Source organism: Sminthopsis crassicaudata, chromosome 2 (genome assembly GCF_048593235.1).
Source record: "Sminthopsis crassicaudata isolate SCR6 chromosome 2, ASM4859323v1, whole genome shotgun sequence".
Taxonomy (NCBI): domain Eukaryota; kingdom Metazoa; phylum Chordata; class Mammalia; order Dasyuromorphia; family Dasyuridae; genus Sminthopsis; species Sminthopsis crassicaudata.
In genome coordinates, this window is record NC_133618.1 from 42,363,442 (window position 1) to 42,380,026 (window position 16,585).

Consider the following 16,585-nt stretch of genomic DNA (forward strand, 5'->3'; position numbering starts at 1 on the left):
GCTTCTGTAGCCATCGTGCCTATGGAAGACCTCAAGACAGTTCTCATCCTCACAGTCCTTACCACAGAAAAATCATCCAAGATCAGAACTCCATGTGGTTTGATTCACGGAAATGACAGGGATACACATCACTGTTTGCTTTGTTACTGCACACCAAGAACTACAGGGCCTTTCCACCTGACCTGTACTTCAAGTCTCCTATACACGTTCTCTCCCCCCTCGTTAAAATGGGAGTGAGGTGGTTTCTGATGCTCTGTTCACCACTATCTCCGGCACTCAGACCAGTGCTTGGCATCTTCATTTACCCATTTGTGCAGGAGCTACACTAGAAGAAATCTGATGCTTTTGGTCTCTTCCCTATCCTCCACCCCAAGGGGCCAAGTCCCAGAGTTGGGAAAAATTAAATGGGAAAAAGCTGAAGGAGATGAATAAATCTATTCTGGAGAAAAATTGGAGGATCTGAGAATTTCTTATAGTATTTCCTGTGCTGACTCACAGAATGGAAATTGACCCTTTTTGATCATACCTAGGAAGACAAAACTAGGAATAATCCAAGAAAGTTGCATAGGTGGGGCAGCTAGGTGGTACAAAGGATAGAGCACCAGCCCTGGAGTCAGGAGGACTTAAGCTCAAATGTGCCTCAGACACAACACTTTCTGGCTGTGTGACCCTGGGCAAGTAACTTCAATTGCCTCAGGGGGAAAAAAAGAAAAATAAGTTGCATAGTTAAGAGGGACTGGTTTCAATGAAATCTGAGATCATCAATATGAATTGATACAAAATGAATCAAGTTCTTTATAATAAAAATACTGTAAACATGAATCAACTTTGATCAACAGGATCCACCAGTTACAGAAGACTCATGATAAAGCATGTTGTCCACCCTTCCACAGAGAGCTGAAGGATTCAGAGGGATGTTTTTTTTTTTTCCCTTTTTAGCTATGGTCAATATGGGAATTTGTTTGGCGTGATGATACATATTTATAAAAGGCTTTGTTTTTTTGCCTTCTCAGTGTGTGGAAGACAAGGCAGAAGAGAACGTGGAACCAAAAGTAGAAGTAAAGTTGAAGTTTTTAAAAGCTGCAGAGGAAAGAAAAATTTTTTTCAGAGATAAAAATAAGCTTACATATGGGAACATTATTTAATCTGAATGCTGCCAAAGTGAAATAGGCAGCATTTCCTCAGAAGAGGGGGGATATTCCTCAATTTGTTGGAGATATTGTCAAAAGGATTTATACTCAACATGGCTTGGGCGTGACGGTCAATTAGGGGAACTTTCCCCTCAATCACACATGTGGCAATTTCAAGCACAATTCCAATGGCATGCCCCACTCTGGCTCCAAGGTCAGATACTTTATCCTTCCAAAGCTGTCATCACTAAATCATATTTACTATCAAGATGAAATTCTTGTGCAACAAGAACTAATAGAAGTAAATTTAAACCAGATCCAAAATCTATGTTTTCTTCCCCACAACTGAGAGCTTCCAAATTCATTCTCCTTAGGAAATTTGATGATTTTCTTTTAAATGGGTAAGCTGCTATGGTACTGGTCATGTCTACATAACTGCTTTTACAACACATAAGTAGGCATGTAATCAATGTTATTTAATGCTGCTGCTACTCTTGCTGTCAAAGGCTGGCACAAAAACAAGTATGGTTTTCCCACCCACAAATTGGGGAAACCATCGTCTTCAAAATCTGGTACACTTTTATGAGGCTGCTTATATAACAGTTTCATTTTCTAGAAAAAAAAAAAAAAAAGCTTTTCAAAATGTTGACTTTTAATATATGAGACCTGTTAAGAGATGCACCACACCTCTTTTATCAAGCCGTCCGCAAACAAAGAAACCTACCAGGAATCAGTCAGTAAATGACACAGCCAGACATCTATATGGGGCATTTTGTTCCAAATCACCCATCAGTTTTACAGCAAATTTCCCCAAAATATATATTCCAGCAGAGGACTGAGAGCCGGACTCCAAAGCTGTTGTGAAGCTCTTGTAGTCCTTCTCATTTCCCCTTCTTTTTCTTTTCTTTTATTGAACTAGTTGAATAATGGTGAAAATAAAAGACTATGGCTGAGACTCTGCCTGAGGGGATGAAATTGGTTTGCAAGAATTCCTTACAGCACAATGACCCTGAGAATTGTTTCAATACAAACCTTGGGATGAAAGGTGAGACAGACCAGTGAGCATCCTTGCTGACTGAGCTGAAATCACAGATATGGAGACTACAGGAGAGCTGGGGGAAAGGTGGACCCCCCCCCCCAACTGCTGGTTGTACAATTGGTTATTTCCTTTGAGGATGCTATATGAGAACCCAAAGCAGACATTTCCCAAAGCTTCCCCTTTGGGTGAGGAAATGGAGAAATTCTACCTTGGACCCACCTTATGGCCACTTCTGGAACCCTAGGAAGACAAAGGCTACAGGCTGCAGGGCAGCTGCCTGGTCTTGATACACCTCAGGTCTAGAGAGGTCCAGGTACTTCCCTGATCCTTGGGGAAGATGCAATGTATATGCAGAAAAGCAACATTCATCACTCGGGAGCAAGATTTCCAAATGGAACATGGCAAATCAAGCCTTAAGACTAAATGGCCCTTGACCAGCTTTCTCAATCACAGTTCACCTAAACAAATACAAACCCTCTATGGGGTGCTCTCTCTATAGGATGGGTAGGGATCCCTCAAGTCCCATTTCTTTCCTCTTTTGTTCTCTCAGTTTAACTGTACTTTCAAAGATAAATTCTACTCCATCGATGGAGGAAAGGACATTCTGGATCAGACAATAAGAAACTGTTTATATCTTTGTGTAAGAAGACTGTTCTGCTTTTAATATCCTACTATTCTGAAAGAGAGAAGGGCTGAGGGGGAAGGAAGAAGAAAGAACACCACTGTGAAAAGATCTAGCATAAGTGAAGGGAGAAGTACGTTTCTAGAAAGTCAGCAATCTCAACTTTGGAATGGGATAAATTCTAAAAGGAATTTCCATTTTGAAAGGTTAGAGAAAGCCAAGAGAAATACTTTTTAACTTTAAATTCATACCACACAATTGCAACAACATACGAGACTTTAACAAAACTTTGATTTGGGTTTGTTTTTTTTTTCCTCAAACAACTCCAGAAAGAAGGACTTTTACATAACAGCATACTTGTAAACACAAAAAATACATTTGATTCTTGATAGGAACAGAGACAGACAAACATTCACATTAGACCAAGCAACCTGGAGGCGGGAAAGTGTTTTTTGCTCGGAGCAACTTGGGATTCCAATAAGAAATGTGATGGATCCTTTGTCCTCTGTGCAAATCTCAGACAGCCCCTGCGTTGTTCAGCTGGGTTCGGCTACCAGAGGCTCTCATTTGTTACTGCCAGCGATTAAATTGCACAGACAAGACGAGTGCATTTGAAAGGAACTTCTGGTCTCTCTGACTTCTGAGCATCTTCAACGCTCTTGGCTCTGCCAACTCTTTTATGGTCCCTGCTGAGGAGGTCAGTTGTCTGGGGGGATGCGGGTGCACTAGCAAGGTTCTTGGTTAAGTCTGAAATCCTGTTAAAAAGCCAGTCTTCAAGCTGTCACAAAGACTGGCACTTGTTTCTTTAAGGCACAGTTAGTCCAAAGCATGATCACAGATGTTTGAGTACCATTGTATTGTATCCATATTAATGAAACCTGTATCTATTTGGAGCTATAAACTTTCAAGTTCTGCTTAGACTGACTCAACAGAAATATTTACTAATAAGTTAGGAGTCTCCCTTCCCAGGTCCACTGAGGCGGTATAAAAAACTAACAAGTGGAGTCAGGAGGGCTGAAGAATGAGAGAGAAGAAAACATTCAGGAGGACAGGTCAGCACCTCAGTCATGTCCACCTGGGATGTCACCTTGAACAAAGTTCAAAACAAATGACACCAATAGAAAAATGGAGAAGAAAATGGCTCCAGGAGCCATCAAATCACCTCCATCTTTATCCAGAGAAGGAAGAGGGTACTTCTCTTAGGAACGTTCTTCCATCTTCCATTTACTAAGTGAAATTATTTTCTGAGGTCAAATTTCATCTTTTTATAGCAATTTTAGTTAACAACAAGAACATGGTACATGCTCCATTAAAATGTTGTTTAATTCTTTGTCTTACACAATTACCAGAATTTTACTGGCCAAGAAATAGCAGCTCAAAAATAAAAACCATCTTAAAAATCCTTAGTACATCATATATTCATAATTTAAATGGCATAGCTTACAGGCCACTGCCCATGAGCTCATTAAATGTACAATCATGTTTCCAAAGCCAGTGTGAGGAGAGAACACTTTTCAGTTGAATGAACAATTATGGTCAGCAGGCTGAGAAGATTGTCCTTTGCGGCTGGCTTTGGTCCCTCTTGTTTGTTCTGATCGACCCTCAAAGTGAGCACTGGCCCTGGAAGCAAGGGCTCTTCTCCAAGAAAACATCCAACGTGCTGGCTCCCTGGGGGATGAGAATACATAATGCACTGCTTTGTGTCTGACTCAATTTCCTTCAAGTGGTGACTACTGCCAGCAGCGAATAAATTGGGAAGGAATCCAAAAAAAAACAGCCAGGTCAAAAACGAGTTCGAGAACAAGACTAGCCCTTTCGGGGAGGCGCAGGGACTCCAGTCCTAGAAGGGAGTCTGATCCTTTAGCTTTGGGGACATCCTCCACACATTGTCACAGTTTCGGATTTCAAAATGTACTCTCAAGGAGACAATGGCACCCACACCCGGTAGGACACACTTCCTGGGTGCGGAACCATTCCATCATGTGGCTGGTGTGCCCACCATGTCCGCAGGTCAGGCAGAAGTTTGAGGAGCCTCTCACCGCCACATGGCAGATGGCACACTGGAATGTGAATCCCTTGCAGATGGCACACTGTGTTCCACGAACCTCACTCCGGCAGTGACTGCAATACACACCAAACTCTAGAAACGATTTCAGATGGAGAGAAAAAATTAAAACAACAATGTTAGCTTTTTTTTGTTTGTTTCAGTGGATTTTTGCTTGCTTGTTTGATTGACTGGTTCGTTCCTGTGACTTTACTGGTACAGGGACTGTTCATGAGGAAAGTGCCCTCTGCCAACGTGATTCGCACCTCAGTTCCCCAGGGCCTGGAGCACTGATGGGTTAAGTGATTTCCTGGAGTGTTTCAGAAGGAGGATTTGAACCTAGATATTCCTTAACTCCAGGTCTGAGAGCTAGAGGTCACTGTAATGGCTGTATCCAGGACTAGTTCTAATGAAAAGGAAACTGATAATTGCAAAAGTGGGATACTAACATTTCTGATAACAAAGCTGACTATGTTTTTGAATGATTTCCAGCTCTTTTTGTCAGTCAATCAAATAAACAAGGTTCTTAAATATCAACATTTGAACAGATAGATTTCTCTGCCCCCTGGTACTGTCTGATAAACGTAAGCCGAAGAGTGAATTTTCATAAGCTCAGTGAAAAGATTTTTAAAATAGCAAAAGTTCAGCTTATAAATGAGAGACTGAACTTTTTACTCCAAGATTTAAACATTGAGCAATTTAAATTAGAGGAACTTGTCAGACAATGAAGAGGATGAAAATGAAATCCACAGCACTCACCAATTCCTTTATGAGGATCAGGAGGGCAGGACACAAACTTTAAAACTTCAGCTCGTTTCTCTCTCAGACCCCAACGATAAAGGATTTCTCCATAACATTTCTTAAAGTCATCAAACTGCTGGGTGTTGGCAGGGTCCAGGAGCCTGGAGAAAATTCATAAATTCTTCTGTTGGTAGCTACACTCTCCCACCTCACCCCCCCTTTTATTTTTAAAGAACTAAAAGCATAAACATTATATACCCACAATTGTTAAAGAGCCTTTCAAATATAAATCAGTGATTTCCCTGAGTTTCAGGGCAGATACATGGAGAAAAAAACAGGCTCTGAGTTAACCAGATATATTAATATATCTGGTCCCCAATAATAAGGTCTTCAAAATGGTGAATTTTTCTGTTCTCTGAGAAAAAACATGTCACGAAAAATCTTTAATATCCACATGTTATAAAGAAAACTACTGTTTCTACTTCTTACCAAACAGTCCTCTACAGTAAAGTTGATGAACATCCCTCTCTCAAAGTGAGGATCCTAATTCTGGGAAATCTAGGAGTTCCCTGAAGTAAAAATTAGATCACAGCCTCTAGTCATCCCCAGTGATAAGATAATGACTTTTGTGTCCTGATATTAAGGTGCTCAGGATTTTGCTATCGGATGATGGCCAGGGCACTATACATTTCTAACACTGCTGGATGTCAGAGAAAAATAGAGATCTCAATGGAGAGAAGGAACTACCTTTTATTTTTGTCATGCTGGTCTCGTTCTCTCTCACGAGGGTCGCTGTATGTCAAACTCCCAAAGCGCATTTCATCAGGTGAAGACTCTCCCCAGGGGGACGATGCGTGCTCTGTTTCCCTACCCACTTTACCAAAGTCAAAAAGAGAAAGGACAATGATTCTCAGAAAGCTGGTTCAGTTGGGTCCAATTCATCATATGCAATGTGGGAAACTCAGAGATCTGCCATTCAAGAACTACCCCACTGTTCCTTAGCTTGGTTTTCCCATCTATCATTAAGACAACTGTACAACTCTGAATGTAAATACGCCTTCTGTTGACTTATTTAGGTTTTTTTTGGCTGAGGCAATTGGGATTCAGTGACTTGCCCAGGGTCCCACAGTTAGGAAGTATTACATGTCTGAGCCCAGATGTGAACTCAGGTCCTCCTGACTTCAGGGTTAGTGCTCTATCTACTGCGCCACGCAGGTGCCCCTACGCCTTCGCATCTATGAGTCTAGAGGCTACCTGTCTCCTAGTTTTCCTTGTTGGAAGAAGGGAGCTGGCAAGTGAGTTAGCAGGCACCAGCCCATGAAAAAGACAGGGTCAGTAGATGGCATGATTTAGGGCTGTTGGATCAAAGCTGGAAAAGGCCCATTACACATGTTTTATGTGACTGATACAGATAAAAGGGATGATAGCCTGCCAAGAAGTCTCTCTGTAGAAAAATTTCATTTAGAGAACAAAGAAGTCTACAGACTCATTGCAATAAGGTTTTCATTATTTTAAATGGACTTAAAAATGAAATGCACAATAAACAATATGATGAGGATTTCAATTAAATAAAAGCTGTGCATTAGTACTTTTGCACAAGTCCCTTAGGTTGCTGGAAATATAACCCAGATTGGGTCCTTTACATGCCTACCTATATTCCATCCACCAGTGTTGAGTCCTGGGTCTGACATACTTGAGCAAGAACCAGAGGAAGTAAAGCTAGGCTGCAATGAAAGAAGATGATCACAAAATATTATTAGGATCCTAGTGGTAATACCATTTAGTAAAAATAAGCACCAACCAAGAAATCAATAGACTTACATATCGGCTGTGGGACACAAGGTTAGAAGAACGACTAGGAAAGGGCCCAAAGGGGTTCAGTATTCCCTGTGGCCGTGACTGTGCTTCAAACACACTGCAAAGCATGGCCAGCGTCTGGACATCCCGGAGTTGACAGTAATGGGCCAGCCTAGGGAAAGCAGGAAGGGATAATGAACCAAGACAGGAATTGAAAAAAGGGTAACTATAATAATCTCAGAAAATTTTGGCAAAGATGAATTCAATCTCTTAATGACTCATGCATTTTCACATTAGCTATAAGATATTCTGATTTTAAACTCAATGGCAAGAACTGAGGCTTTCCACAGGTCAATTAATTTGCTTTCTTTTTGATCTGATTACAAATGACTAAGATATAGTTCTGAGAAGTTCTATCTAGCTTTCCATTAATGCTTCAAAATTTTGGTGTTTGATATTCAAACATGAAGACCAGTTATCTAGTGCAAATATGGGGTCTTTTTAACCCATGATCTTTTAGTAAACATTTATTCTGAAGCAGACAAGTGCTTTCCTATTATAATCATCACAATCCTATTATAATGCATCTAAAGCAACTGAGAAGTCAGCTAAAAGGGAACCAAGCAGGTATTTGGATTAAAGAACTCAAGTCTATCCAGATAGGTTCTTACTGAGTGCTAATGAGATAATGAGATATTAGGTTCTTACGGTACTTGACAATTCTCTAGTTCTGGCCTTTCCTGGGGAAGAGCTTGCATGCTTAGGAGGAGCAAGTTCATTGGTTGAAGTAATTTTTCCCAGAAGCCCTTGCGTTATCCTATGCCCATTCTCTGGGAGGATAAAGAGGGCAGCTCTGGAGGAAAAAGGGAGTCTCTGCTCTAGACCAGACTTGAGGCAGCTCTCTGCAGGAAGGGAAATCACTTCTCTGGACCAGAGTTAACGGCAACTGTCTGGAGACAACAGTTCTCTAAGGGAAGAAGAATCTGTCCTAAAGATTTGAGTTGACACAGCAGATCTCCCAGAGAGCGATGGGCAGCTTCTGGAGACAACAGCACATTACATTATTCTATTAGGAAAGAGCTAATAATGTGCTACCAAAATGCTCCTGTACTAGACTGTTAAAGAAAAAACCATAAGGACCTTGCTCTGAAAATAAATAATGACAGCCATGTTATCTTGCAGGGTTAAAAATTCGTGCCTTTTATAATTTACAAAGTCTTCACATATATGCTCTCATTTAAGTTTTGCAGAAATCTAAGATAGGCAGAGAAGGTAGAAATCTTCTCATTTTACAAAAGAGATCTCCAAAAAATGATATTACTTCTATTCTCAATTAGATAAATCCAGATGTTGCCTGTAGGAATGGAAAAAATCTTTTCACAATGCTGAGGCGTCAGATTGTCTTGCTGGGGAGTCCATTTTTAAGAAATATTATATGACTGGATTACCTGCTGTCGAGGAGAGGGTGCAGAGGGGAAGGGAGGGAAAAAATTTTGGAAAACAAGACTTTGCAAGATGAATGATGAAAATTGTCTATACAGAGGACAGCTAGGTGGCGCAGTGGATAGAGCACCAGCCCTGAATTCAGGAGGACCCGAGTTCAAATATGATCTCAGACACTTAACACTTCTTAGCTGTGTGACCCTGGGCAAGTCAATAACCCTCAGAAAAAAAAAAAGAAAAAAAAAAAAAAAGAAAAAGAAAATTGTCTATGCATATGTTTTGGGGGAAAAAAGCTTTGATTAAAAAAAGAAAAAAAATTTTAATTAAAGAAATATTATATATGGCTAAGTCTTAACAAATCTCCATTTTATCAGATTAAATAAAGTGCCATGAACTTTACACAGACTCGGTACTCTGAAGCAATCTGACTCTAACCATCAAGGAACAAATTCAAGAAAGTAGCTGCAAGCAGTGACTTGCAATTTGTTTTCTGTTGTTTATAAACTTTTACATCAAGAGGTCTCCTCTCTGCATTATTAAAATGAAGTAGTCTGTAGGCCAAAAAAAAATCTTTATAAAGTACACATGTATATGAGGAGGAACTTCTTAATAAAAAACAGACCCAAGTCTATACCTTCTTCTTAATCAATTATCATGGAAACTAGATTAATATGTTTTAATATTTAATAGATTCTTTAACCCTATTACAAGCCAATAACTTCCCACAGTTTAATCTTTCAAAACCTACAGGGACTCCAACAGCTGTCGTCCAAATGGATGTCGGGCCCAGGGTGTCTCCAAATCAGGATCAGACTTTGGGCCAAGGCAAAGATCAGTAGCTACTGTAGCCAGTGACCAAACCTAGAAAGACCAAAGAAACACATTTTAATATACCTCAGTGACCAGAAGCAGTAAATAAAACTCATCTACCACCAAAGAAGCCCAGGACACAAAAGATTCTAAGCTACCCATCATTTAGGGATGGAATGACATATGAATTAAAAAATGTAAATTCAGAGCTATCTTGTGGAAGCAAGATTAGATTTGTTTTGTTTGGCCCTGCAGGAGCAAAGTATGGAAGCTCTGGCCCCACCTAAGTGAGGAAAGAAAGGCTCCTCAGCCACTTGGTATGAGTCCTGAAAAGTAATTGGTATCACTTTTGAAAACCAGATTCAGGTTTTCTTTTCTACATTCTCCCCTGCTGCCTCTCAGGTTATCTGCAAAGAAAAATGACATCTGGATTTCTCATTTGAGATCTCCTTGGCAGGTCATATTTCATTTTGAAACAGAGGTTGTCTTTACTGCACTGAAGAACTCTGCTGTATTATTTTTTTTAATCACAACCTATTCTTTCCCTCTGAAGCTGAGGGATTTGGATTTCCTTTTTGTTAACATCAAGTTTAGGGAATGCATCCATAACTATCAGCTTATGGGATTCAGACATGTCCTTTACAATTAATTAGTAAAGTAATTTTATTCCATTCCTATTATGAGTAAAAGCACGGTAGCAGATACTAAGAAGTGCAAAACAAAATTTCTGCCCTCAAGGAGATATTTTGTATATATACTAGATTTATTTATATGTGGACAAGTTGCATCTCCCTTCTGGAAGGTAAATTCCCTAGAGGCAGATACTATATCACTTTTGCATTTGTAACTCTAGCATCTAGGATAGTGACTGATTGGCACTTACTGTTTATTAACATTGATTAATTGGTGATCAAATATGTAAAAACAAATGGTAAATAATGCCTCAGTTTATGTAAAATCAATTATAGAAGTATGAATATTTATATATATCTAAGAGTTAAAGAAACTGTTGTGAAAGAAAGAAATTGAGCTGGAGGTCAGTGGTACTATCTAAAATTGGAATTCACCTATCACATAACTGACATTCATTAGTTCATATAATTAACACCTGACCTGGAAGAGGCAATTATTTTAAGAAAGCATGCATTTCTTTTAGTTTCTCAACATCAGCAGCTCACTTTATGGTAACTGCCTAATAGATTTTTTTGGACAGAAATTTAGTGGTTGATTTTGCTTAAAAGAGTTTTGAACTACTAATGCCCTGAAGTCCTCCGTAAGAAATAATGACACAGTTCATTTCTGTAGGTCCCTGCTGAGTAAAAGGCATCTGATAACTTTATGTATGGTTTGAAGCATAAATTAAAGGAAATAGCATAAAATGTTTTACAAGTATTTTCACCAATTTGTCATTTCACCAACTTAATATTAAGATAGATACTAAAAAGAGGCAGCTAGGCGGTGCAGTGGATAGAGCATCAGCCCTGAAGTCAGGAGGACCCGAGTTCAAATCTGGCCTCAGACATTTAATACTTCCTAGTTGTGTGATACTGGGCAAGTCACTTAACTCTAATTGCCTCAATTAAAAAAAAAAAAAAAAGACACTAATAAACTAAGAAATAGAGCAATCTACCTTCTATCTGAGACTACTATTGAAAACTAAGGTTTGTTAAGAGTCACTCTGCTTCAAAGCCAGACATTCATACCAAGAACAAGGCATGGAAGGAGAAATCAACTATATGCTTGTTTTAGAATGCTAAAAATTAACCTACAATTCCCATCACAAATCCCAAAGAATTAATCAAGTTTATCAGTGTTGGCTAGAGGACCATTAAATAAGCTGAATGAGAGATATTAAGGATTTTTTATTTAGGGAAAAATCAGGATCTCAGCACTGGTTCTTGTTTGGAGTACAGACAAGGAAAAAAGTTAAGATGAACAATAATCAGGTGCGAAGTAGCCTGCTCTCCCTTAATACTATAAAGCCAACCTTAATACTATATAAAAGGATTATCGTGTAAACAACAAAATTCAACAAGAGACTCTTAGGCTAATGGCATTCAAGTATAAAATGTTTGATACTGGCCTATATGTAAGCCAAGAAGAGGAAACAATAAGAAACACCTTTAAATTGTTTAACTTCCTCACACTAAGCAAGAAATAGGAGAAAACTGGGAAGATGTTCAAGTCCAATATGCCAGCTTAGACCATTAAAAGAAAGGATTTTGACACAGCACATTATAAAATACCAGCCAACCAGAAAAAGGAATTAAGAGTCAACAACCAGTTCAATGAGAAAATCCAGATGCCGTCATCTCTGCAAAAGGAAAGTCAGTACCTGGACAAGATCTTTGCGTCCCACAAGCAAGGCCGAGGCAGCATTCTTCTGACAGGTTTCCTGAATGTCATTAATATTCAATCTGAAAAATAAAAAGTGAAATGATTCTTACCAGATAATCTTTCCAAATGAACCCCTGCTGGTTTTAAAAAGAGACTGACAGACAGAAATGCTTGGAGATGAAAGGGATCCTAGACATACCTCAGTCATTAGATCATCTCTTCCTTGTCCTACTAAAGCAAAGATCACTTGGGGCACTAGTTAGTGTTGTGGGAACAGCCAGGGGCTAAACTAGAATCACTTATTGCTCTGAAAAGTCAGGAGAAGCCACAGCTGGCTACTAATTTTTCAATCATTTAAGTTTTATATCAAATGACATAAAAACCATAAAAATGGACTTTGCAAATAAAACCCCAAAAGAATGGGTTTTTGCTGTTCAGAATAGAGGAAAGGATGGGGTGGCTAGGAGGCACCAGAGTGCTTGGAGAGAGAAAGGTCTGAATTTAAATCCAGCCTCACGCATCCTAGCAGTGGGACTCTGGGCCACTCACTTCACCCTGATGGCCTCAGTTCCTCATCTGTAAAATGAGCTGAAGAAGGAAATTGCAAACATTTCACCATTTTTGCCAAGAAAACCGCAAAGGGGATCACAAAGGGTTCAACACAATTAAAAATGCCAACAACAGTGACAAAAAAGCAACTGACTTCCAGGTACAAGGAGGACTCTTGAATTCGCTACTTACATGTAGAGTTCTCCTAGTGATTTGTGTACAGGAAGGAGGCAGGCAATATCCTGGATTATGACTTTTCCAGCAGCTTTGATTGGACGGTTGCCAGAGTCGGAACCCTCCCGCTTGCTCTTCCATCTCCGAGATTTCTATAAGAAGAGATGCAAACATGTTAAGGACAGGTCACCAACAATACCAACCTAGGACTGAATTACTCAGTGAGTTGGGGTCAGTGCCTACTATAAAACACTTTCATTGAAGCATGCCCTTAAGACAGCATCTTCTGGAAGTGAAATGATGCCACAGGCACCCAAAATCCCCAGAAAGGGTTGTCAATGCCTGGTATAGGACTGGGCACTTAGTGGATGTTTCATGACTGAAGTTAGAACAAAACAATAGAAAGATAGCAAAAAGCCATCTGAAACAAAAGAACCTAGATCACCATTTTAACTATATTCATCACTTGAATCAAAATTCTGTGTTTCAACTGACATCCATAATTTTTTTTTCCTTCAGTCAATTCCAATAGGATTTGCTGGCACTTTTCATCAGTGCACATTCATGTGGATTTTGCCATCTGATCTCTCCTGAAGAAAATTACTACTCTTACTAGGGAAGGAGAGAAAATTGATAGCTAAAAACAAAATATAGCCTGGATCCTCCCTATTGTAATTACTAGCCATTATATTCTACAGCTGGTCACCTAAGAATGTCAGGAAGTAAAGAGATTGTGGTAATGGACATAAAATGCCTTACATGCAATTTAAATGTGCCTATTTGAGTGAAGTTCTCATTGCAGTGAGAATAAGCAATGTTTACCTCCCATTGGGTTTTTTTTCAGTAACATTAGTCGTGACATCAATGCTTTATCATACTACAGCTCTTGGGTTAAGTAAGGGTGTGATTATTTCCAGGACAGATATACTGGACAAGAAAGTAAAGATACTTGCTAATGTGGGGCTGCATTCCAGTGCTAAAGATTCTTCAGAAACTTCAGATTCTTAAGAAAACTTTAAAAACATCTATAAGTTCATCTCAACAAAATTTGTCTTTCATTTCTTAAATCACAAGCCAAGTGTAGGCCCTTTTTGAGAATGGCTCTTTCTCCTACAAGATTCCAGGATCTCTCCTTCTTAAAAGAGGACAATTAATCAATTCTTCTCCTGAAGAGATCATTATGTGCTACAGGAATGACAAAATTCTAAGAACCTGAAGTTAGGTCATGGCAGGTAGAGGAAGGAATAACCTTGTTTTAAAAACCTATGAGATAAAATGTGAGTGCATTATCATTTGGGACCTGAAACCAATTTTTCTGAAGGAACATTTTCCCCATTTAACCATAAATAGAATTATGCTGCAATGTCAAAGGAAGATTAGTCCATAATGACTAGATAGCCCCTCAATTCTTTCAGATTTTTCTTAAGCATATATACATGCATGCTGATAAAACTAATTAATATTTCAATGATCAAACAATGAAATGCATGCAAGTGGAGGAAGTGCCCAAATCCTAAGCAATTAGTATGTTAGAAGATAACAGACTGTCAGAATAGGCTGGAGCCAGGCAATGTTGACAGCTAGAACACACTCTCATGTTATCATACAATAAATGCCATTTGACATATGCCTCTTAGCATTCACCTGTGCAATGACCCCAAAGAGTGCCTAGTTATTTGCTCAGCTATTTTCAATTACAAAACGAATAACTAAGCTCACTTTTACCACGATAGTAACCAAATCTGTAAAGACACAAAATGTGCTAGAGGTTGTTCTCTCATGGGTACTGCCAAACTGGGTCAGATGAGGAGTTACTTGCTACCCTAACCATAGTAACAAAACATTTCTAAACAAAAACAAGTTCCGTCTAACATCATCCCTTTTTCAAATGCTAAATATTGATCAATTTCATTTAGTTTTCTGTGTTGGATGAGTTTACCAACAGGCTATGAAATCAATCTTCCTGGAAGCCAAACCAGGTACTTATTTAATAAATATATTAAAAAATATATTAAGTATATTGAGAAGATGAAATTTTTAACTATGTGAGCAATTCACTAATGCTAATAATGATACACTGGATAGAATTAAATGAAACTCCACAGGAAAAGTGTTCCTACTATTTCACAAGTAGCAAATGCTCTAGAAGACAAGGACATTAACTTCATGGCAGCTTTCTGACTGCTTAGTTTTCATCAATAAAAAAGTCATACTTATTAAAACATGGATTGTATGCAGAAAATACTCCATTTGAAAATATACGGGCCAATCTGCAAAAAGACAGGAAATAATAATAACAAGCAGCCTGGAATTATAAGTAAAAGTGTTGAATCTGCTCTGAATTCCAATTCCACCCAGGTAATCTTGGCCAAATTTAATATTCCCTGCCATCATGCAGCATCAGATTTCTCATTGTTAAATGAACATAAAGTTTTAGATTAATTGCCCTTCTTCCCTCCCCAGATTGTAAAAGTCAGATGAACATGTAAATGGAAGCCCTCTGTACCACTGTGTAAATGTGAGCTATTACTATTTCTTTAATAGGATAGCTGAAGGAGTCTACAGCTACACAGCACTGAACATTAAGAGATTTAATTGCAGACTGAATTTTGTAGCTTCCACGGGTCTCAACTCAAAATGCTGTTAATGACTTTCTGTAGTTATCTACCTACTGTAGCAGAACTTGAGCCTAGAGCTGCAGGGACCTTTCTCAGAATCTCTGATCTTCCAGGATGGTACTTAATTCTTTACTGGCAATGCAAAGCCAGTATGGAGGCTTTCAGTGTCCAAATCACAAGGGGTGTCTGCCTCCAATAATCAAGCTACAGAAGCCCCTATAAAAGTCTGTTTTTTAATTCTACTATAGGATAACTAAGAGATTTGCCTACATATTCCATGGGAAAGAATTTTTATATATACTATCTCGCTACAAAAAGAGAGGCCAAATTATTAAATAAGGTTGCACAATAGCCAAATAATCTGCAGCGCTGGATAAGCAAGAACTGTACAGTGTTGGGGACCTCTACCCGCTGAATCTCCTAACCCCTACTGCATAGCTCTAGTCCTTGCCAGGCGACTAAGCAATTTCTAATGTGCCTTCTACAATGCTTTGGGGCTAAGAAATTAAACATTCTATTTTTGCTTCTCCTAATTGGATTTTCTCTCTTAACATTTTCTCCTATCACTTTGCAACTTACCGTCAGAACAAAGCACGGGCTCCTTGCTATGCCTAGAGCGCTACGGCTACCAGTATTTCATGGGGAATAGAAAGTCACTGAAGTCACATACCTTGCATTGCTCCAGTCTCATTCTGACAAGCCTAAATGTAGAATATTTCTAATATTTGGTATAGGACCCAGAATCTCTCTTAGGGTTTTTGGAACAATGCCAGTGGTAGGAAGCGCTCCTGCCACAGGGATTCAGACTCAAGGAGAAGACAAAAACAGGGAGACAAAGACAAACTGAAAGACATGTGCCAATTACTATGATAACCAACTGAGACCCAATCAGCCATTTTATGCATGGGGAACCAAAGAGTTCACATAATTATGGGGAAGAAAGAAATGGAGTAGGTATTGGGAGAGGGAGGATTGGTGAAAAAAAAACCACTGAAAAATGACCAAAAGCCAGCTCACAATTGAACCACCAGATTTAAGCATGTCATTGTCACCTGAGATAACAGGGATGCCACTAAATGGGTTAAATGTAAAAACATGTAGCCCAAGAATAAGCCGCCAACTGCTTCAGAGTAATCCCAATTAGCCCTGCACAATCAGCAAAGTGGGCCACTACCACATTTTTCCAGGCTCCTTCAGAACTGGGCAAATTCAGCAGCCGGGCTGGCTCAGTCAGGGCCTTTTAACAATGGTGGCTGCGTCAGGGATTCTCATCGACAGCAG

General features: G+C 39.2%; 1 protein-coding gene across 5 annotated transcripts in view; it reads right to left on the reverse strand.

Moving 5' to 3' along the window:
- Positions 1–3,084: 3,084 nt before the first annotated feature.
- Positions 3,085–16,585, reverse strand: part of WDR59 (WD repeat domain 59) — a 60,848-nt gene continuing 47,347 nt past the window's right edge. For all 5 annotated transcript variants that reach the window (XR_012485808.1, XM_074285995.1, XM_074285994.1 and 2 more), the window contains 8 exons: positions 12,705–12,838; positions 11,962–12,043; positions 9,565–9,677; positions 7,398–7,545; positions 7,228–7,300; positions 6,324–6,450; positions 5,595–5,737; positions 3,085–4,931 (listed from right to left, as the gene is read on the reverse strand). Coding sequence is in view for 4 of the 5 variants with exons in the window: in XM_074285995.1 (XP_074142096.1) it covers positions 4,696–4,931; positions 5,595–5,737; positions 6,324–6,450; positions 7,228–7,300; positions 7,398–7,545; positions 9,565–9,677; positions 11,962–12,043; positions 12,705–12,838 (1,056 nt within the window). In the remaining variant the exon portion in view is untranslated. The remainder of the gene's footprint in view (positions 4,932–5,594; positions 5,738–6,323; positions 6,451–7,227; positions 7,301–7,397; positions 7,546–9,564; positions 9,678–11,961; positions 12,044–12,704; positions 12,839–16,585) is intronic.